The sequence below is a fragment of the Carassius carassius genome, chromosome 6 (genome assembly GCF_963082965.1).
Source record: "Carassius carassius chromosome 6, fCarCar2.1, whole genome shotgun sequence".
NCBI lineage: Eukaryota > Metazoa > Chordata > Actinopteri > Cypriniformes > Cyprinidae > Carassius > Carassius carassius.
In genome coordinates, this window is record NC_081760.1 from 17,791,376 (window position 1) to 17,813,554 (window position 22,179).

At 42.5% G+C, this 22,179-nt stretch overlaps 1 protein-coding gene across 1 annotated transcript in view; it reads right to left on the reverse strand.

The window, feature by feature from the left end:
- cul4a (cullin 4A) overlaps positions 1–21,111 on the reverse strand; it is a 49,724-nt gene extending 28,613 nt beyond the window's left edge. Inside the window, exons 1-2 of the mRNA XM_059552328.1 lie at positions 20,718–21,111; positions 20,386–20,501 (exon numbers count right to left, since the gene is read on the reverse strand). Of these exons, the coding sequence (XP_059408311.1) occupies positions 20,386–20,501; positions 20,718–20,814 (213 nt within the window). The 5' untranslated portion in view covers positions 20,815–21,111. The remainder of the gene's footprint in view (positions 1–20,385; positions 20,502–20,717) is intronic.
- Positions 21,112–22,179: the final 1,068 nt, after the last annotated feature.

The following is a 22,179-nucleotide window of genomic DNA, read 5'->3' on the forward strand; positions in this document are numbered from 1 at the left end:
CCTACAACGCGAACGGGGGTAAACATGGGGAATTTATAATGGGACTTTTGTATCGATACTCGCGCCTAAAAAATCTATACTTTCTTTGGAAAAAAAATATCGATTTATATCGCAGAATCGATAAAATTGCCCAGCCCTACCTAGTCCTGACCATTGTGATATTGATGATATGATATGAAATGATATTATTATGTTATGACTTAGACATTTTTACATATATTAACAATATTATTATTTCTTTTAATAGCAATTGGCCGCTCACCTGCAATACCATTGCGGCCCACAGGTTGAAAACCACTGGGTTAGAGTATATGCTGGCGTGCCTGCCTGCCTTCCTATTCATCCGTTAAAATACCACACCGCTTGCTTGCGCTGGATGGACTTGCAACAGCCTGAGTGGGACAGGTCTGCTTTCGTCTATATGATCTGCTTCTGGTAGAGGTGAGGTTCGACTCATGACAGCCTGGGTTCTACTGCTCTTGGCTGGATGATCTGCTATTGATTGCGGTGGGGTTTTGCTCGCGGCGGCCTGGGACAGGTCTGCTTTCGGCTGAATGATCTGCTGTTGATTACGGTGGGGTTTTGCTCGCAGCGGTCTGGGACAGGTCTGCTTTCAGCTGGATGATCTGCTGCTGGTAGCAATGAGGTTCCACTCATGACAGCCTGGGTTCTACTGCTCTCGGCTGGATGATCTGCTGATGAGCCTTGGGAGACGCTCGATGTTTATTGCCTGTGTTGTATGGTCTGGATTTGCAGTGTTGTATGGTTTGGATTTGCAGTGGCCTGGGATTGACTGCAGGCTGCAGAGGTATTACAAGGATGAAGATCACTGCTTTTGTATGTTACATCTGTGCTAATGTTCTTAGTTCTCTCTACCTTGCTGCTTTGGATCTTGGCTACTATATTTGTCTAATTATAATAATAATTTTCTAATCATCCTCAGATCTGCATAATATGCCGCAGAAGGTGAGGATGGTCTTGATAAATGGGAGGTCTCTAGCAAACAAATTATTTTAAATGACTTTTCATCACAAATTCACTTGATTTTTTATTTGTGACTGAAATATGGATGAAACAGGATGAACTATCATCTCTTGGTGAACTTTCTCCTCCTGATTGTGCTTTTTTTTTAGCACTCCTAGACTTTCTGGTCATGGTGGTGATGTTGCTACTGTTTTAAAATTTAAAAACAAAAAATTCAATACAAATGTGTTCTCCAGCTTTGAAATGCAGTTAATGAGAGTCAGTATAGGGGGTCCTGTATTATTTGCACTGGTTTATAGGCCTCCGAAATTCAACAAGGAGTTGTCTGTTGCTCCGCTTAAGCTAAGGAAAGCGAAGGGAAAGGGCAATGTAAATGATAAAACCTGCACTCTTAGACAAGAGTGTCATAAGGCAGAGCGAAAATGAACTGTACCAAAGCAAATGGAATTGTACCAGCTAGTTTCAAACATGCTGTGGTTCACCTCTGCTTAATGAAGCCTTAATATTCAATATTTTATTATAATTTTTATTTGTTTAAACTTATCACAGTTTTCCCGAGACGGATCAAGAGAAGGGGCAGTTAAGGGATTTAGCACCAAATCAATTGTCTTAAACTCGGTCAAAACTCGGTCGGTTTGCAATTTTTGTAACGAGTTTTTTTTTTTTTGGGGGGGGGGGGGGGGGTCGTGGCCTAGCGGTTAGAGAGTTTAACTCCTAAACCTAAGCTTGTTGATTCGAGTCTCTGGCCGGCAATACCACGACTTAGGTGCCCTTCAGCAAGGCACTGAACCCCCGAATGCTCCCCGGGCACCGCAGCATGGCTGCCCACTGCTCCGGGTGTGTGTTCACGGTGTGTGTGCACTTTGGATGGGTTAAATGCAGGGCACGAATTCTGAGTATGGGTCACCATACTTGGCTGTATGTCACGTCACACTTAAGAAACCTCATCTTGACTCATCTATCCTCAGTAACTTCAGCCCCATCTCAAATCTATTAGAGAGAATTGTTTATCATCAGTTGAATGCCTATATCTACAAGATACTTTAGATACTTTTCAGTCGGGTTTTAGATCACTGCACAGCACAGAAACTGCACTGTTGAAAGTAAGCAATTACCTTTTGCAAGTGCTCGATACTGGTTTACATGAGGTTCTTATTTTGTTGGATTTAAGTGCAGCTTTCGATACAATTGATCATAGTATTCTGTTACATCGGTTGGAAAAGTTGGTGGGTATTCGGGGTGTCGCTCTGCAGTGGTTGGCCTATTATCTTAAAGACAGAACTTTCTCAGTGAGCATTGGGAAGTTTTCTTCTTCGTCAGCTCCTTTGTCATGTGATGTACCCCAAGGATCCATTTTAGGCCCTCTTCTTTTTTCATTTTGCATGCTTCCCTTGGGTGCCATTTTTAATAAATATAAGATTTAATACCACTGCTATGCTGACGATACACAATTCTATCTTCCAGCAAAAACTGACAGCAGTGATTCTTTGGATGTGCTTGTGGATGTGATTCTACAACTGTTTTGAGGAGATAAGAGGTTGGATGGCTAATAATTTTTTGCAATTAAACAAAAGCAAAAGTGAAATTCTGATTTTAGGCCACTCTAGGACTTAATCTGTTTTTAATTTAGGGTCTCTCTCTGCCAATGCTCAAACCCATGTAAGAAATCTTGGGGTTAAATTTAATTCGTTACTCAACTTTGAGAAACAAATTAGCAGAGTGGTAAAGGGCAGCTTCTTCCATCTGAGATCAATTGCTTAACTGAAACAGTTTTTGCCTCACAAAGATCTGGAGACTGTAGTCCATGCCTTCATAACATCACACCTGGATTACTGTATTTCCCTTTATTGTGGCCTGCCTCAAACTGCGATTTCTCGTCTGCAAATTGTCCAAAATGCTGCAGTGAGGCTCCTTCCTCAAACAAAAAAGAGGGATCACATTACTGCCTACATTACGTCCCTACAGGCCCTACATACAGGCTCCCTGTAAAGTTAAGAATTGATTTTAAAATAGCTGTTTTTGTGTACAAGGCTTTATCTGGTCTTGCACCAAAATATATCAGTGACCTTCTGATTCCTTACTTCTCTTAACTGTCCCACGTTGTCGCTGTAAAACATAGGGTGGTCCGGCTTTTTCAGCTGTAGCTCCTAAACTTTGGAATAGTTTGCCTGTAAATGTGAGACTTGTTCCTTCACTAGCCAGTTTTAAGTCTGTTTTCTCTGGCATTTGATTGATGTCAGTTTGCTCTTATTATAATGAGTTTTTTTTCATATAATTCATATAATGCATATATATATATATATATATATATATATATATATATATATATTTTTTTTTTTTTTTTTTTTTTATATTATGCTTTTTATATAGTGTGTTTTTGTACTGCACTTTGGCGTAACTGTGTTGCTTTTAAATGTGCTATAGAATAGGGTTGTCACGATAAAAATTTTGCTGGACGATAAATTGTCCAAGAAATTATAGCGATAAACGATAATATTGTCGTTCTAAGACCAGTTTCAACTAATATAATGATAATGGCAGTGTTGGGAAAGTTCACTTTCTACATGAACTAGTTCAAAGTTCAGTTCACAAATTTGAAAATTAACTAGTTCAGATTATAGTTCAAACTTCAAAATTTTGAACTAAGTTCACAGTTCCAAAAATGAACTAATTCATAGTTTTTTTTCCATATGTTGCTGCGAACTATTATTTTTCAAAATTGGGAGATGACAACGGAGCCGCTACAGTACGCAGTTAATGGGGTTTGGGTCGAGGATCTGTCCTGACTGTCTTTTGATTTTTTATTTGCTTTCACATACCTTGAAAGGCTAGCCGGGTGCTTCAGTTCAAATGTGGCGTTTCAGGTTTGCTGTGGATGTAACTGAAGTGCGGATTTTCTTTTTGAAAGACGACGGGCAAAGTTTGCACAGAAAAGTGAGATTTCTCCCATCCTCACCGACCTTGTCATAAACATCATAAAATTATTTTAAATGATCATACGCCTCCTTGCTACATGCTGCTGTAGCCTCCATGCTTTTTTTTTTGATGACGCGTCAAGTGTGACTCTACAATTTTCATAGTCATGAAAATAAAGAAAACTCTTTGAATGAGAAGGTGTGTCCAAACTTTTGGTCTGTACTGTAGTTTGTCATGATTAGATTAGGAGTTTACTGTAATATAGTGAAGTAAACTTAGTCGTCCCACAGAGAAGACGGGTGACAGTTAAGAGATTAAAGTTACAAATTTTAAAGCTACCATCCTAGTTGGTCCTGATGCAACTCTGATCTTTCAGAAAGCAAAACCTGTTTCATATGCTTTACGAGAAGCGATGGAAAAAGAACTGGAAAGACTGGAAAAAATAGGCACAATATCCAAGAATGAAAGAAGTAAATGGGCAGCCCCAATTGTAGTCATGCAAAAAAGTCCATTCGCATCTGTGATGAATATAAAGTCACTATAAACCAGAACCTAAGAGGAAACATATCTGCTGTCCAACACAGAAGATTGTTCACTTAGTTGGCGGGCAGAACGTTGTTTAGCAAACTCGACTTGTCGCATGCATATCCGCAATTAAAATTAGACCAGCACTCAGAAAAATACCTCACAATAAATACTCACCGTGGCCTGTACAAGTATCATTGCCTCAGTTATGGAGTGGCCAGTACTCCTTTTATTTTCCAGGCTGTCGTGGATCAAATCCTGCAAGGGCTAGATCATGTCACCTGTTTCCTTGATGACATCCTTATCACTGCCAGTACAAAAGAGGTTCAATTTAGGAGACTGGATGAAGTGCTTTCCAGACTAGAGGGGTATGGACTTTGAGTAAAACTTTCCAAGTGTAGGTTCATGCAAGCCAGAGTTCAGTATTTAGGCAACCGCATCGACAAAGAGGGTCTATACCCAACTGAGGAAAAAATTGCAGTAGGGATCTGCTGACGGACACGTACTGCGCTGTCACGGGAACATGTCAGTGGAAGATAATGAGGAAATTATGTCGCTCCTTTTGCAAAGTGCATTCCTTATGACTACTTAATGACACCGCATGCCCTGCTCACTCCAAAGTCTCCACTCCAAGGGGATAGGGATGATCACTTTAATAGGCTTCTTGAGCTACTATGGTCGGTTTTTGAAAATTCTGTCCAGCTGGCTGCAGCCTTTACACAATTGGCTAAAACACAAGCAAACTTGAAACTGGCCTTCGGCATGTGACACAGCTTTTGAGGAAGCTAAACCGGCAGCCATATCACCCTGGAGCCCAAGACCGGTTTCCACTGAAGCTAAGCAGGGCTGAGCCTGGTCAGTACCTGGATGGGAGACCTCCTGTGAAAACTAGGTTGCTGCTGGAAGAGGTGCTAGTGAGGCCAGCAGGGGGTGCTCACCCTGTTGTCTGTGTGGGTCCTAGCACCCCAGTGTAGTGATGGGGACACTATACTGTCAACAAGCACCGTCCTTCGGATGAGACGTTAAACCGAGGTCCTGACTCTCTGTGGTCATTAAAAATCCCAGGCATCCTGGCTAAATTCGCCCATTGGCCTCCGACCATCATGGCCTCCTAACAATCCCCATATCTGCTGATTGGCTTCATCACTCTGTCTCCTCTCCACCAGTAAGCTGGTGTGTGGTGGGCGTTCTGGCGCAATATGGCTGCCGTCGCATCATCCAGGTGGATGCTGCACACCGGTGGTGGATGAGGAGATACCCCCTGACTATGTAAAGCACTTTGAGTGCCTAGAAAAGCGCTATATAAATGTAATGAATTATTATTATTAAACAACTGCTGCTCAATAGTACAGTGCTGGTACATTATGACGGGACCCGACCCCTTAAATTAGCAAGCAATGTCTCACCTTAGGGCAGTGATCCTCACTATTTTTTTCACAAGAGCCACATTGGCAGAGAAAAATCAAAAGGCGAGCCACTTTTACGACAACATACTAAGTCACCTTTGCAAATGTGCATTTCTACATATAAATTGGACATCCCACAAAAAAGAAATAACACGGCCAATACATTTTCGTTTAAGAACAGATTTACTTTAATAGTGGGATGAGTGAAAGCTGGCATGCATGTCAAACAAAATGCCCCCAAAAGAAAAAAAAATCTCTATGTTTTCAGTGCTGATGCATTCATGTAACATTTAAGGGCACCTAAAAGCTGTCACAACGAACCGGCAAAATTAATGATTATGAATATGTAAAATATAGCAGAAGACATTTAATTTTTTTTTATGTCTGTCGGCTAGAAAGATGCTGACTCGTGATCTTCGCAGTAGTGAACGCACCTGAGAGAAATGCACATTTTATACGGGAGGGAGAGCAGTCTGTTTTCTTTCGTTTTGAATTGTTTTGTTTAAAAGTAGACATTTCAATCTTTATATATAGCCTATTTGTCGGGTCTGTGAGGCAAGTAGGCTATACGCTGAGTTTCGGTTCATTCATGAGACAAACTCCAGGTTCACACCGGCTCCTTCGTATCGTGGTTATCTATTTTCTATTTACTTCTTATTAAATCCAGACAATTGGTTGATGAAACCTTGATTAAAATTAAGATACAATTAATACAAAACGAAATCAAATTTTAAAGACAGGCTTTGTGCTTTCTGTTTGAGGTCTCAGTGAAAGTTTTAAAGCAGTCTTAGTGCCGCTGTCAGAGCGCTCACGTCCGTAACGGAGAACTGTCCCGTCCTTAAGATTTTTTTTTTTATACATTTCTAAATAAATGCGACTTATAGTCCAGTGCGAGTCTAGGCCTATATGTTATTTCTTCTTCATGGCGCATTTTTTGACTGATTCGCCTTATAGGCTACTCCGGAGCGACTTATATTGATAGGCTACACCTGTATGAATTCTCATTTTACTTTTTGAACTCCATTATTGAGCCGAGTTTTGCTTGAAAATAGTCTACTGTTGATGACTGTGCAAGACTAATGGATTCAGGGTCAGGCTTGAATGAGCATGCTTCAGACTTGTGGTGTGAGCAGAGTGAAATTGGAGCGGGAAATGCGACGCTCCGTCCACCGTCCTTTTGAAATTGCCGCTCTGCGCTCTGTCCAAGATCCGCCCGCTCGCTTCCCGCTCGCTCCCGCCTCACATGCTCTGAAGGCAAGTGGCAGTGTGATACTGTAAGCTACTATGCGAGCCACCAGTTATAGCTTGACGAGCCGCATGCGGCTCGCAAGCCGCGCAATGAGTAACTGTGCCTTAGGGGATGGGTGACGTGATCTTGCACATTATGGACAATGCTGAAGAGTGCCCTATAGCATTTGCCTACCGCACACTGACTGAAAATGAGAAAAAAGTATGCCGAAATAGAACATGAAACCTTGCCCATCATCTATGGGGTTAAAAAGTTCCACAAATATATCTATGGACGGAAGTTCACACTCATTACCGACCACAAGCCTTTGCTTGCAATACTTGGACCGAAGGCAGCAATAGCAACCTTGGAAGCCCTTAGAATGCAGCACTGGGCTTTAGTGCTGATGGCTTATAATTATGATATTGAGTACCACAAAACAGCGGACCACATGAATGCTGATGCAATGTCCAGACTACCAACTACGGGCAAAGACTGTATCGGAGAAGAAGGAAGTGTGTTCTACTTTTCCCAGTTGGATGAGCTCCCTTTGTCTGCTAAGCACATAGGACAAGCAACATAGAAAGATCCAACACTATGCAAAGTGTGGAATTATACTGTAAATGTCAGAGAGAGGCTCAGAAGAGGCTGAAACCATACTTTACATTCTGAAATGAATTGTCAAAGGACCAAGGCTGTGTGTTATTTAATTTAATTTAATTGAACGGAGATAACATAACTGAATTCAATGATGAACTGCCTTTAACTATAATTTTTTCATTATTGACACTGTTTTCCTAATGAATGTTGTTCAGTTACTTTGACGCAATGTATTTTGTTTAAAGCGCTATATAAATAAAGTTGACTTTGACTTTGTTATTGGGTATGCATGTCATAATTCCACCCAAATAAAGACCCAGATTACTAGACGAGCTATGATGAGCATCTGGGAATTTGCCGTAAGAAGGCCCTGGTTCGCAGCTACCTGTGGTGGCCTTGTTACCTTAGATTAGCTGCATTGAAGAAAGAGTGAGGAGCTGTAGCTATTGCCCCCTGCAGTGGCACCCCTTCCCCCGTGGAGATGGCCAGAGTGGCCATGGTAGAGAATCCACATTTATTTTGCAGAAAAAGTCAACAGTCATTCAAAATGGTTAGGGGTGGTGCTGATGTCTTCAACTGAGCGGAAGGGTCCTATAAATTATTTGGTACAGGAGGGTCAAAGGCAGCACACTGTGCCTGTGGACCATATCAGGGCTCCAAACAAAAAAATCGAGTAAGGAGCCATTGGCTCCTATAAGAAAAAAACTTAGGTGCCAAATGATTTTTTTAGGTGCCACAGAATAAACATGTTTTATGCGTTTTATTTAAATTATTTTTACATTTTAACTTTTTAATCATACTGACGTGTTTATGTCTCATCTTTTCTTGACTTTATCAGCATTTTAATCCATCTTGTAGATGACCTGGGAATGAAGGTTCACTTAAAGTGGGAGCTAAATGTCTTTTCCAACTTGAAACATACAGTCATGCATTGTTTATTACACAAAATCTGTACCAATATCATGGACCATAAGCATCACTTGGCCCCTGAGTATAGTTTGGGGTCCTCCTCAATGCATCCTGTAAATGTTGTCATACTCTCTTAAAAATAAAGGTGCTTCATGATACCATAGAACAGGGCTATTCAATTACAAATTCAATTGGGCCAGATTTTCAAACCAAGAAGGTTAGCTTGGCCAGTTATTTCAGCGGCGAAATAAACTCGTAATGACACATTTCAAAACCAACACAAACAAATGTATTGAATACATGTAAGGTTTATTCATTGTTTCTCTTTTAACTTTGGTCAGTTTGCATATCAAAAGGTGCATACAAATACAATAAAAGAGCTAACTGAACAGAATCTGAGGTAGCCCCTAATTTTTCCACTTACAAAAAAAAAAAAAAACTGACCTAAGCATCTCTTGCCTTGGCCTACCTAGGCTACATATCTGACCTATCTGATCACAAAGTGCAAAAAAAATAAAATAAAAAATACTGCACAGTAGTAGATAAGCAATAACATTAAGTTTCCTTTTGAAACAAAATACTCATCTTGCTCACATTTGACCCAGGAACATCTCAAAGTGCATAAAAAAATACTGCACAGTAGTAGATAAGCAATAACATTAAGTTTCCTTTTGAAACAAAATACTCATCTTGCTCACATTTGACCCAGGAACATCTCAAAGTGCAAAAAAAAAGTAAAAAAAAAAAAATACTGCACTGTAGTAGATAAGCAATAACATTAAGTTTCCTTTTGAAACAAAATACTCATCTTGCTCACATTTGACCCAGGAACATCTCAAAGTGCATAAAATAAAAAGTGCACAGTATTCACAACTAGGCTATAACTAACACATGAATACAAGGTGGACTACTGCACATATTGCACATACAGAGGGAACATATTTTAAATCTCCACATTTGTGATTAGGCATGCATTTGTTACACATCCAACATTATATTAATGTAGGCTACAATTACCCACCTAATTTAGTGGGAGAAGTGACATTTTTTGTTTTGAACGAGAGCAGTGACTTTAGGCTCGTAAGTTGTCAATGCAATCCGAAGGCATTGGTGGAGAGTACGATCAGTCAGGGAGCAACGAGAGTTGCTTTTTATGGAGTTTATGTGTGAAAAACTTGACTCACATGTGTAAGTTGATCCAAACATACTGAGCATGACGATCGCTACTTTCTTAACGTTAGGGAACTGATGTACGTTGACATTAGTCCAAAACACTGTAGGCCCGTTAGTGCAAAGCTCCTGTGCCATGGTTACAGATGACCGCATGTCAACAAGTTCGAGTGCGAATTTCCCCTCGTCAATGGAAGGAACCAGTTGCTTTGCTCTGGCGGATAAGTCCCCTTCTATTGCAACAGTGAACGGGTCTCTGACAAAAACTGCCATCTCTGTGGGCAGAACAAGTCCATCCAATCGAGCAGCAAAGTTCATTTTCAACCTCGCAATGAATTCTGTCATCACATCCGTGATTTGTGTGGGGGATGAGATGCATTTGCGGAGTGTCGGAAAATGCAGCATTTGGCCTGTGCTCAAATCTGTTGCGAAAAGGTCCAGTTTAACTGGGAATGCGCGCATCTGTTCCACAAGGTCGATTACAGTTTTGTCTCTGCCTTGTAGTGCCAAATTGAGATCATTCAGGTGTTTGAATATGTCGCTCAGAAAGCAGGCATCTGCCATGAAGTTGTCGTCCAGTATGCGACTCAAGTGCGTTTCTGCCTTTTTTTGCTTGCTGTTGCGGAGAAAAGTTATGATCTCCTCTCTGAGACCACAGAAACGCTCCAGTGCTTTGCCTTTTGACAGCCACCTCACGTCATTATGCAAAAGCAGGTCGTGGTGCTCAGCAGACATTTCTGACAGCAGCATGCGGAACAAGCGGTGTTGGAGGCTTGATGTGGAGCGAATAAAATTAATTGTAGCCATCCCGTTGTCCATGATCGTTTTGAGCGTCCCGCTTAGTTTTGCGCACAACACCGCCTGATGCACAATGCAGTGTAACGAGATCAACTGAGGTGCAACAGCGGACCAACGTGCTGCCAAACCATTCACTTTCCCTGTCATGGATGGAGCCCCATCTGTCACAAGCATGCACACACGCGTCATATCCAGACCATTGTCTTTAAAAAAAGCAGAAATTTTCCCAAAGACTATATCGCCAGTTGTGTGTCCTTCTAAAGGCAGTAGGCAGAGCAGCTCCTCTCTGAAGCATTTGCTGTCAAAAAAACGGACATATATGCACAACTGAGCAGTATCAGTTTCGTCTGTGGACTCATCTACTGCTATAGACATAGTATCAGCTTTCACCAGGTCTCCTAACAGTGTTTCATACACATCTGCAGCAAGAATTTCAACCCTACGAATGTTGGAAGTATCTGACAGGGGTACGTTTTTTATAGCAGATACCACGCTCGTTTTGATTTTATCGTCATTTATCACCTCATCCACGACAGCCAGCATACAGTCCTTCACGGTTTCAGAGTCTGTGAATGGCCTTTTCTTTTTTGCCAAAATCCAGGAAACACGAAGGGATGCTGCGGTAGCTCTCTCTTGGGCAGTAAATGACCGCACCATGGTAGTACTGCTCCGGTTGTAAGATGCAATCAAACTTTGCACTTTTGCTGCCCTCTCTTGAGATCCCTCGGGAAAATTGGTGCGGAAAGTCTGGTGTTTCTCAACGTGGTGCCTCCGCACATTGTAATCTTTAAATACTGCGACGCACTCGTTACAAATTAAACACATCGGTTTGGCGTTTGGATGTGGCGGCAAAATAAACAAGTATTTGTCAGTCCAGACAGGGTTAAACTGGCGGTTTTCATTGGCAATTTTACGTTTCAGTGTTGAGAAAGACATATTGATAGTAATCTAGGCTACTAACATTACCGGCACGCGCTCTGCATTGTTTGCGTTGTTGCTAGGCTACTCGGTCTGTACTACTGAATGAGTTTACATAGGGATGTGCGTTTTTGGCGGGACCACGGGCTGGGCCATTTGGAGGTTGCTTCCGGGCCGCATGTGGCCCGCGGGCCGCCAATTGAATAGCCCTGCCATAGAAGAACCTTTTTGCCTGTCTAAATGGTTTCATAAAGAACCTTTAACATTTGAAGACAATAACAGATTATGAAAAGGTCAGAAAGAGATTGTTCTTCAAAGAGCCTTTGACTGAATGGTTCTTTGTGGAACCAAAATTGTTCTGTGAAGAACCTTTTAATCTCCTTTATTTTTAAGAGTGCATGTCTTTCACACTTTCAGTCTGTTTTTCTTAAATAGTAAAATTACATTTTATAGGAGTTGAATCATGTAGACAACAGGTTAAGTAAAAATATAAAAAATTCAATAGCTGATAAATATAGCAAAATGCTCCTCTTTATAGTTATTTTTTTAACTGAATGATGAGCTTATGGACACCGAAAGGTTACTGAGGTTAATATTACGTTGCAATGTTTACAAGCTTTACACGTTTACCGCAGTTTGAAAGTGTTGTACTGTAGAATCTCTTATAAAATAGCCTACCTTTTGATGTTAATTCATGTTCATTATGTACTCTAGTAGTAAAGAGCAAGGTATGATAGGTTCACGTGCTGCTTGAACTGAGGCACTACTCGCGATCGCGCCTGCCGCATTAGGGGCCGTTCACATGTCCCGTCTTTTGCGCGCTCAAGTTCGTTATTTCAAATGTAGGCGCGCGGTATGCGTGCGTGCTCATAATGAAAGCGACGCGCTCGTTTTTTTCCAGGCGCGCCCGCACCGCATCGAGTTAAAAACATCTCAACTTTTCAGAATCCCGCAAGCGCACCGCAGGTCATGTGACAAGAACCAACCAATCAGCTTTATCCTTTCCAGTACCAACGTTGAAAGCTCAGCCAAGATGAAGGAACAGCTGATCATAGCTGTATATGGATTGCCATTTTAAAATAAATTTAGTAACAGAGCTGCTGCAAGCGATTTTTAGTGCTGCAAATCCATTTATCCTTTGCTGATATTTATGGAGAGAGCAGGTCATGGTTGCTTAGCAACGGCAGACATCTCAGGAGCGCAAGAGCCCTAAGGCCGGGTTCACACTGCAAGCTGCAGCAGAGCAGAAGCAGCGCGTTAGCAGCAGGTAGGCAGAGCAGAAGCAGCGCGCGCCTATTTTGCTTTCACACCGGCAGCGGAGGAAGCGCGCAACTGAACAGCGGATTTTGGTCAGAGTACTCTATAATGGGTACGTTCGCATTGCTTTATTTCCATTTAAATAAAAACACTTGGCAAGAAGCTTTTTTTAATGAATAATTTCATTGTTACTTTTGTTGCATCTTTGTTTTGCTGTCTTTGTTTTCCGTGCAGTACGTGTTGTTGATAGAAGAAAGGCCATCGCGCTATATTTGTTATTAAGGAGACTAAAAAGACGCATACTTTGGGTTCATCCCATTAACCGACGAGAGAACATGGTGCATATTACCATCTTGTCACTGGGTTTGTTTGTAATCAAATTTACCAAAGGACACCCTGAAAACCAATTTAATAAACGGTTTTAAAGTATGTGTATATTGTAAATGGTTCACAGCCTTGACTTCCTGCTCATCTTGAAATCAGCATTTACTTGTTTATTATATGTATCACCTGCTTTTGTTATTTGTGTGCTTGTGTAATTTAGAAATTGTAAATAAATGGTTCCAATTGAATCAATTTTGAATCAAATAGGAGTTGTTCGCTCGTGTGCCAGCGAAAGCATCAAAAACACTATAAAATTACTTATCATCTGCAATAAGAGCCGCTGCAACTTCATCCCATGCTTTTTCCTTCTCCTGCAAGTCTTTGTAAAGTACATTGTGTGGATCATAAAGAACTTGATATTTCTCAACTTTCACGATGAGACGAGTGTCGTCCTTTATTGTCTTTCCAGGTGCACTCTGAAGACCACCGCCTGTGACACCACGTGCTGTTGTTTATGATTGTCAGCACGACATCCGTTTTTCTGCCATTAGCTACTACTAATAATAAATAAATCTCCAAGGCTAAACTAGCAATATAAATTATTTAAAGTTGTTTTTGTATTTGTATTTTGGCAAAAAAAAAATATTTTTGGATAGAACTGTAAGTACTTTAACAGATTTTGTAAAAAAAAAAAAAAAAAAAAAACCAATTATAAAATAATAAAAATAAAAATTATAATAAAAAATAGAAAAATGTGTTTTTAAATATCATAAATTTTTTATGTAATTTGCTAAAAAAACACAGTAGATATCATTAATTATTAATCCTTTTTCGTTTCTGTACATGTGTATTTTGGCCATGATCATTGTCACTTTATCTTCTATACATATTTTTTTATATTAATTTTCTTTCCTAACATACTCCAGTTCTTGTTAAAACACCCTATATGTGCTTTTTTGTGCATTTAGAGCACTTTTTGTGTGAAATCATATTTATTTTGTCCATCAAATGTGTACTTTCACTTTAACTGAGCGTCAGCAGCGCAGCAAAAATAGACCCAGCGCCGAAACGATCGCGGCACTGCTGCTTCTGCTCTGCTTCTGCTACGCTCTGCCGCGCAGCCTCTGCGTGCGGTGTGAACGCTCTCATCTGTTAACATAGGCACCGAAAAAAATACGCGCTGCTTCTGCTCTGCTGCAGCTTGCGGTGTGAACCCGGCCTAAGGCTTTTGGAAAAAAATCAGAAAGCGGCGCACCTAGCGTTTTTCCACGCGTTTTTAGGCGCGATATGTGAACGGCCGCTTAAAGAGCACCAACTGTATTTATTGTTTGAATTTTGTTATGAATTTTGAATAATTTTAAAGCTGATACTTTGTAAATTAAAAAGTAACAAAGCCCAAAGCTTTTTGCGATTACTGGACGGCAAGTGCACTTCAAATAATAAAGTTCATGCATTAACAGAACACAGTATGGACTAAGATCTTGTTAAGAAGAAGCCTTATGTGTCACGGCAGGGATCCAATGAGGCACGGAGATAGAACCAATTGCTAGTAAGTCTTTTATTAAGGGCAATCCAAAAGGGTAAACAGTCCAGGCAGAGGTCGATACCAAACAAAACCAAACCAAACATAAACAAACAAGGACACAAGGCAAGAGCACGACAAGATGACGGACATGAATTAAACAACGACTCCGTGACACATACTAAGACAGACCGGGTTATATACACAAAAGGATAATGGGGAAACAGGAGACAGGTGGGGAACAATCAATTAACTAAACAAGGAGGAAGGTGACCAAATAAGGAGACAGGAAGTGATAATATGATAAACACCGTGGGAACTGAGGACACCTAGTGGAACCCCAGGGAACACAACCCAGACACTGTGACAGTACCCCCCTTCTACGGAGCGGCTCCCAGACGCTCCAAGACAGACACAAAACAGAGACCAGGAGGGAGGTGGACAGGTGGAGGCTCAGGGGGAGGGACGGAGGGCCAGAAAAGAAAAATATGGGGAACAGGCACCAGAATGTAAACACAACACAGAAAGACCAGGAGGGAGGAGGACAGGAGGAGGTTCAGGGGGAGGGACGGAGGGCCAGACTAACAGAAAGGAACAGGGACAGACATTAACACAAAAACCAAAGGAAAAAAACAACATGAAGCCCCCCAGGGCGGAGCAGAAGACCACCACACCCTTGTGGTCAAGGCCAGAGCCCTCCAGGGCGGAGCGGAAGACCACCACAACCGTGTAGTCAGGGCAAGCGCCCCCCAGGGCGGAGCGGAAGACCACCATGTCCGTGTGGTCAGAGCGGAAGCCCCCCAGGGCGGAGCAGAAGACCACCATGTCCGTGTGGTCAGAGCGGAAGCCCCCCAGGGCGGAGCAGAAGACCACCATGTCCGTGTGGTCAGAGCGGAAGCCCCCCAGGGCGGAGCAGAAGACCACCACAACCTTGTGGTCGAGGCCAGAGTTCCCCAGGGCGGAGCAGAAGACCACCACCACCATGTGGTCAGGGCGGAAGGCCCCCAGGATGGAGCAGAAGACCACCACCCCCCTGTGGTCAAAGCGGAAGCCCTCCAGGGCGGAGCAGAAGACCACCACATCCCTGTGGTCGATGCACAAAGCCCCCAGGGCGGATCAGAAGCCCACCACTTCCGTGCGGCCGGATCAACGGGAGGACGAGACTCTGGTAATTCCATGGTGTCTCTACTGGACTCCAGAAGATCGGTGCTGGCCTGACACTGCTCATGAAGATCATTGGTGACTTGCATTTGCTCATGAAGATCAATGGTGACTTGCCTTTGTTCATGAAGATCAGAGGTGACTTGCCTTTTATCATGAAGATCAGAGGTGACTTGACTCAGTCCTTGAAGATCACCGGTGACTTGACTCAGCTCTGAAAGGTCAAAGGTGACTTGACTTGACTCTGAAAGGTCAACGGTGACTAGCCCTGACTCTGGAGCATCAGCGGTGACTAGCCCTGACTCTGGAGGGTTAACAGTGACTAGCCTTGACTCTGGAGGGTCATCTGGAACCCGACTCGACTCTGGAGGGTCATCAATGACTAGCCCTGACTCTGGAAGGTCATCGGTGGCTAGCCCTGGCTCTGGAAGGTCATCGGTGACTAGCCCTGACTCTGGAAGGTCATCGGTGACTAGCCCTGACTCTGGAAGGTCATCGGTGACTAGCCCTGACTCTGGAGGGTCATCGGTGACTAGCCCTGACTCTGGAAGGTCACCGGTGATAAGCCCTGACTCTGGAAGGTCATCGGTGATAAGCCCTAACTCTGGAGAGTTCCCTGGCACCTGACTCGACTCTGGAGGATCAGCGGTGACTAGCCCTGACTCTGGAGGATCAGCGACTCGACTCCGGAGGGTCCACTGGCACCTGACTCGACTCCGGAGGGTCCACTGGCACCTGACTCGACTCCGGAGGGTCCACTGGCACCTGACTCGGCTCCGGAGGGTCCACTGGCACCTGACTCGGCTCCGGAGGGTCCCCTGGCACCTGACTCGACTCCGGAGGGTCCACGGGCACCTGACTCAACTCCGGAGGGTCCACGGGCACCTGACTCGACTCCGGAGGGTCCACGGGCACCTGACTCGACTCTGGAGGGTCAGCTGAGACTCTCATCCTGTGCAGCGGCGCTGGGCAAGCAGCCATCTTGGGACATGACTCTGGACAGGCGGCCATCTTGTACTGTGGTGCTGGGCTGGCGGCCATCTGGGGTTGTGGTGCTGGACTGGCGGCCATCTTGTACTGTGGCGCTGGACCGGTGGCCAATTTGGGCATTGGCGCTGGGCTAGCGGCCATCTTGTGCTGTGGCGCTAGGCTGACGGCCATCTTGGGCTGTGGCACTGAACCGTTGGCCAAAGTGGGCATTGGCGCTGGGCTGGCGGCCATCTTGTACTGTGGCGCTGGACTGGTGGCCAATTTGGGCATTGGCGCTGGGTTGGCGGCCATCTTGGGCTGTGGCGCTGGAACGGTGACAAATTTGGGCATTGGCGCTGGGTTAGCGGCCATCTTGTGCTGTGGCGCTTGGCTGGTAGCCATCCTGGGCAGTGATGCTGGACTGGCGGCCATCTTGGATGGTGGCGCTTGGCTGGTAGCCATCCTGGGCAGTGGTGCTGGACTGGCGGCCATCTTGGGTTGTGGCGCTGGAACGGTGGCCAATTTGGGCATTGGCGCTGGGTTAGCGGCCATCTTGTGCTGTGGCGCTTGGCTGGTAGCCATCCTGGGCAGTGGTGCTGGACTGGCGGTCATCTTGGGTTGTGGCGCTTGGCTGGTTGCCATCCTGGGCAGTGGTGCTGGGCTGACGACCACCCCGCCGGAAGAGACAGAAGTGGCTGGGGCATCCCACCGAAGCCGATGCTGCAGGTAGCGCACGAATTCCCAGAATTCCAGTGTCTCTAACTGCGCCATCTCCTCCTGAGTCACTGGATCATCCAGCCCGCCATTGAAATAGTCCTTGAGGGCCGCATCATTGTAGCCCATGCCCTCGGCCAGGGACCAGAACACCTGAGCCAGGGCACCCACTTCATTTCCCTCTTGGCGGAGGGCGATCAACCGAAGATACTTGGCTCGCCGCTCCGCCATCTTGGCTGGGGAACGGAAAGACGACATACCGCTGGTTCCTAGAAGGACGGAGTCGTTCTGTCACGGCAGGGATCCAATGAGGCACGGAGATAGAACCAATTGCGAGTAAGTCTTTTATTAAGGGCAATCCAAAAGGGTAAACAGTCCAGGCAGAGGTCGATACCAAACAAAACCAAACCAAACATAAACAAACAAGGACACAAGGCAAGAGCACGACAAGATGACGGACATGAATTAAACAACGACTCCGTGACACATACTAAGACAGACCGGGTTATATACACAAAAGGATAATGGGGAAACAGGAGACAGGTGGGGAACAATCAATTAACTAAACAAGGAGGAAGGTGTCCAAATAAGGAGACAGGAAGTGATAATATGATAAACACCGTGGGAACTGAGGACACCTAGTGGAACCCCAGGGAACACAACCCAGACACTGTGACATTATGATTATAAACGAGAACAGTTAACGATATTACCAATATCCACACAGATGACAGCTTTACCTGTTGTAGTTGGTTCAAGTTATGAACGAAATAGACGCTGTTTTTCTGCACTTTCTCTTCAAGTCTCCATCATTTCTCTCTCGCGCGCGTTTATCAGGTGTGTGTCAGCGCTGCTGCGCGGCAGATGAGGACTGTTTAAAACTCTTTTTCCCACTAAAACTTCGATGCGCATTCTCTCAATGCGCAAACATAACAAAAGATGTGAATGCAAAACAATAAGGAAAAAAGGCATTACATGCAATTTTTTAAGAGATAGCATGTCAACAAATAGGCCTAGTCGCCAGTGGCGACCTCAGCAAAAACTTCACTCGCATTTTAATATTTATGGTCGCAAATGCGACCGTTTTAGTCGCAGTTTGGAGCCCTGCATATGCTGCCGGGAAATGTTGCAGAAAGATCTCTTGTGCATGGTGTATTAGAGATACCAAAGACAGTTGTCAATGTTGATGACATGGAGCCATGAACATTCCTTCTGTCGGTGGCAACCCTATGCCAGTTTTTGAGCCAGAGATTACTGGAAATACAGAGAACCTGACTCCAAAAAGTCCAGTGAACACCACACTCTCAGAAAAGGTTGTTCATAGATAACTAAGAGGGTCCGTGCTGCCCTAAAAAGGTTAGCTTTATTAGTAGTTGTTTTCTAATACTTTTGGTTTTCAGTGTAATAGTTTTAGATGTTGAAGGATGTAATGTGTAATATTGTTTTATATATATTTCTAAAAAAGATGTTTAAATCTTAAAGGGAAGGAGTGTAATAGAAGTGCTGTTTGACTGGTATGTTAAGCCACGCCCATTTGTATGTACGTGAGTTTTCCCTATACGTTTGGGCACTCAGTAAACAAGTGAACATGCAAAGCATGTGTCTGTCATTCCTCTGTCATTCCTAAACCAGCCTCCAATCACAATATATTCCGATTAAAATATGAATATGAGACAGAACTGCAGAATGTCTCATTTTATTATTAGCCGTTTCAACAGATTTATGTTTTACCAAATAAAAAAAGACAACATTTTTAGAATTTAATTCCCTAATCTAATGTGAGCATAAGTATTAGGACAACTGAACTTAAAGCAACTTGTATGCAATCAAAGCAGTGAGTCTGCCACCCATAGACATCAACAGACTCTTGGTTTCATCCATTGAAATACTTTTCCCAACCTTTAATACAGCAACTCAACTGTTGCTGAGTTTCTGCATTTAGTCTCCTATTTAGCTGGTGAAATTCATGTTCAATAGTATTTAAATCTGGAGACTGTTTTGGGCAATCAAAGACCTTCCATTTCTTGGCCCTGATAAACTGCTTGACTGAATTAGCAGGGTGTTTTAGGTCATTTTCCTGTTGCAATATAAAGCACTTTCTGATGGGTCTTGTGGCATTTTCTTGAACTCAGACCATCACTCCAGGTTTCTAGAGGTGGTTGGTGATTTTACAGACACTTATTTTAGGGTTCTTTTCCACAGCCTTCATGATTTGTCTGTCATCTCTTGTATGCGCAAGCATACTTGGCAATAAAGCTCTTTCTGATTCTGATCAACGACTGTTGTTTTTTTCTCAGCTGACCAAGTCATTGTTGGTTGCTGTATTTGCTGGTGGTTTCTTTCTTTTTCAGGATATTCAAACTGTTTTTTCTCCATGCCCACTGTTTTTGACATAGCTCTAATTGAGTTCCTCTTTTCTTTCAGAATCCAAATTGCTTTTCTCTCAAAAGTCAGCTCCCTTGTCTTCTTCCTGGTTTGTGTGTGTCATCATCAAATGAAAGACTTGGAATGCAGAAGCAATGTCTAGAACTAATAAAACACATTCCCTGCTTTTAATATCTGAGCAATTAATGCAACAGGACACAGCTGATCACTTAAAAAGACCTGTGAGTCAACTGTCCCAATACTTATGCTCACATCACATGGGGGATGAAACTCTAAAAGTGCTAGTCTTCTTAGCTGGCAAAACATGTATGTGTTGAATCACCCCAAAAAAAAAAGGTGACATTCTGCAGTAATAATATTCCAGGATTTTTACTGTATTTTTTACTGGATAAATGCAGCCTTGGTGAGCAAAAGAGACGTTTATCTTTTTAGCAGTAGTGTATGTCTATATAATAATTTTAAGTAGCAGTGCTTCATTAACAGGTGAATGCACATATTGACCTTGTGTCACTACCTGGATCTCAAATCCTCATTTCTCAGGTGGTTAATATGAGGATTTAATCTGAATGGACTCATGATCTGGTTTACTGCGGTCTCACCTGGTAAAGCTCCTCCAGGTTATATTTGATTGAGGTGCTGTTCTGAATGGCACTAACAGCATCTCTGAGCTTCATCCATGTATCTTCAGTGTAGGAGTCTGTTAGTTTCGGTCTGTCTGTAAAATGCACACACATCATTTATTTATATTATTTATAATATTATTGAATAGACATACCTATATAACAATAATAATAAGTCCAGTGATCTGCCAAATGAACACACTCTACATAACTGTGCTGTGTAGGAAGTTCACTGTTTTGACACACAGACATGTGATTCACTGCTGGTCGTTTGTGTACTAGCTGTAACGTTAGTGTTGTGTTCATCTCACCTTTAAAGTTCTTTATGACGAGTTTCTTAGACGCTCCTGATTTGGCTGATTTGCTGAGTCCATTAAAGTTTGATTTCTGAATGTCTTCCGCCATCATGAGTAAGATTTGATCTCAGTGCATTTAAATTCACAAAATAAATACAATAAACGCAGAGAGTTTAGCTGTTAGCTATTAGCTCTAAACCAAAACCAGAACCAAGGAACCGGATCCAAACCTCATGGAGTGAGTTCAGCTGTTGCTGTGGATTGACATGACACACGCCTACAGACATATCCGAAAATATTCATCGTATACTGTTCGAATTCATCGTATAAACTTCATATTCACTCTGACTGCATCGAGAACCATAACAAGATGGCAAACCCACAGCGAATCTGCCGCCGGAGGAACAGCAGACAGCGCAACGCACGCACGCACGCACACACACACACACACACACACACACACACACACACACACACACACACACACACACACACACACACACACACACACACACACACACACACACACACACACACACACACACTAAAGCTACACATTCTGTACAGAACAACAAATACAAAAAATAAAAATAAAAATAATAAAATGATAAATAAAACAAATAGAGCCTACATTTTAAATGAAATAAAACTAAGCCACCTCAGGTTAATGGGTGCTAATAAAATAATAACAATAATAATAGATAAATTAATAAAATCATACTTCTTTGACAAAACATCTATCATCATTAGATATGTAAGAATAAAAATAAACTAAATACACAAGTACTTTAATTTTCACATGCCACTGAGAAAATTTTACATTAATATAACTCAGTGTGACACTTTTATTACTTTATATATAGAATACAGCAAATTGTAAATGTCTGTATATGTCTGCAATTGTAAATGAAACCAAAAAAGAAAGCTGACATTATTTTATTTTTGACAAACATTAACAAAAACCTACCTAGTAGAATAGTTATAAACCACCCTGTAATGTGCGATGTGGAGACTCTAAAATGCAATACGTTTACGCAAAGGCTCATGTTGCTTTAACTCGTGTATTTTAGTAATATTTACATTTATGGAAAGTGCAAATTGGAATCCACAGCTGTGTGTTCACAGATGTAAACAGGAAGTGCTGCTTGACGTCAGCGGCTCTGCAGTGAGGTACACGCGCGAAGTGATGTGAATTCATTTGGGTAACGTTAAATAAATACAAGTGATTTTCTTAAAAAATATTATATTATATTATATATATATATATATATATATATATATATATATATATCACTTTTTTAATTATAATGCTTCATGAGCATTATGAGGGTTACTGAAACGAATAATTAATTAATAAATAAAGTAGCAGCTGCGCTAGAGCTAATTTCAAATACTAGCGTTTAATAGCACGCACTAAATAGTAATTAACTGCCATGTTAGTTTTGTTTCCTATTCTGATGTGAATTAAATGTTCTGC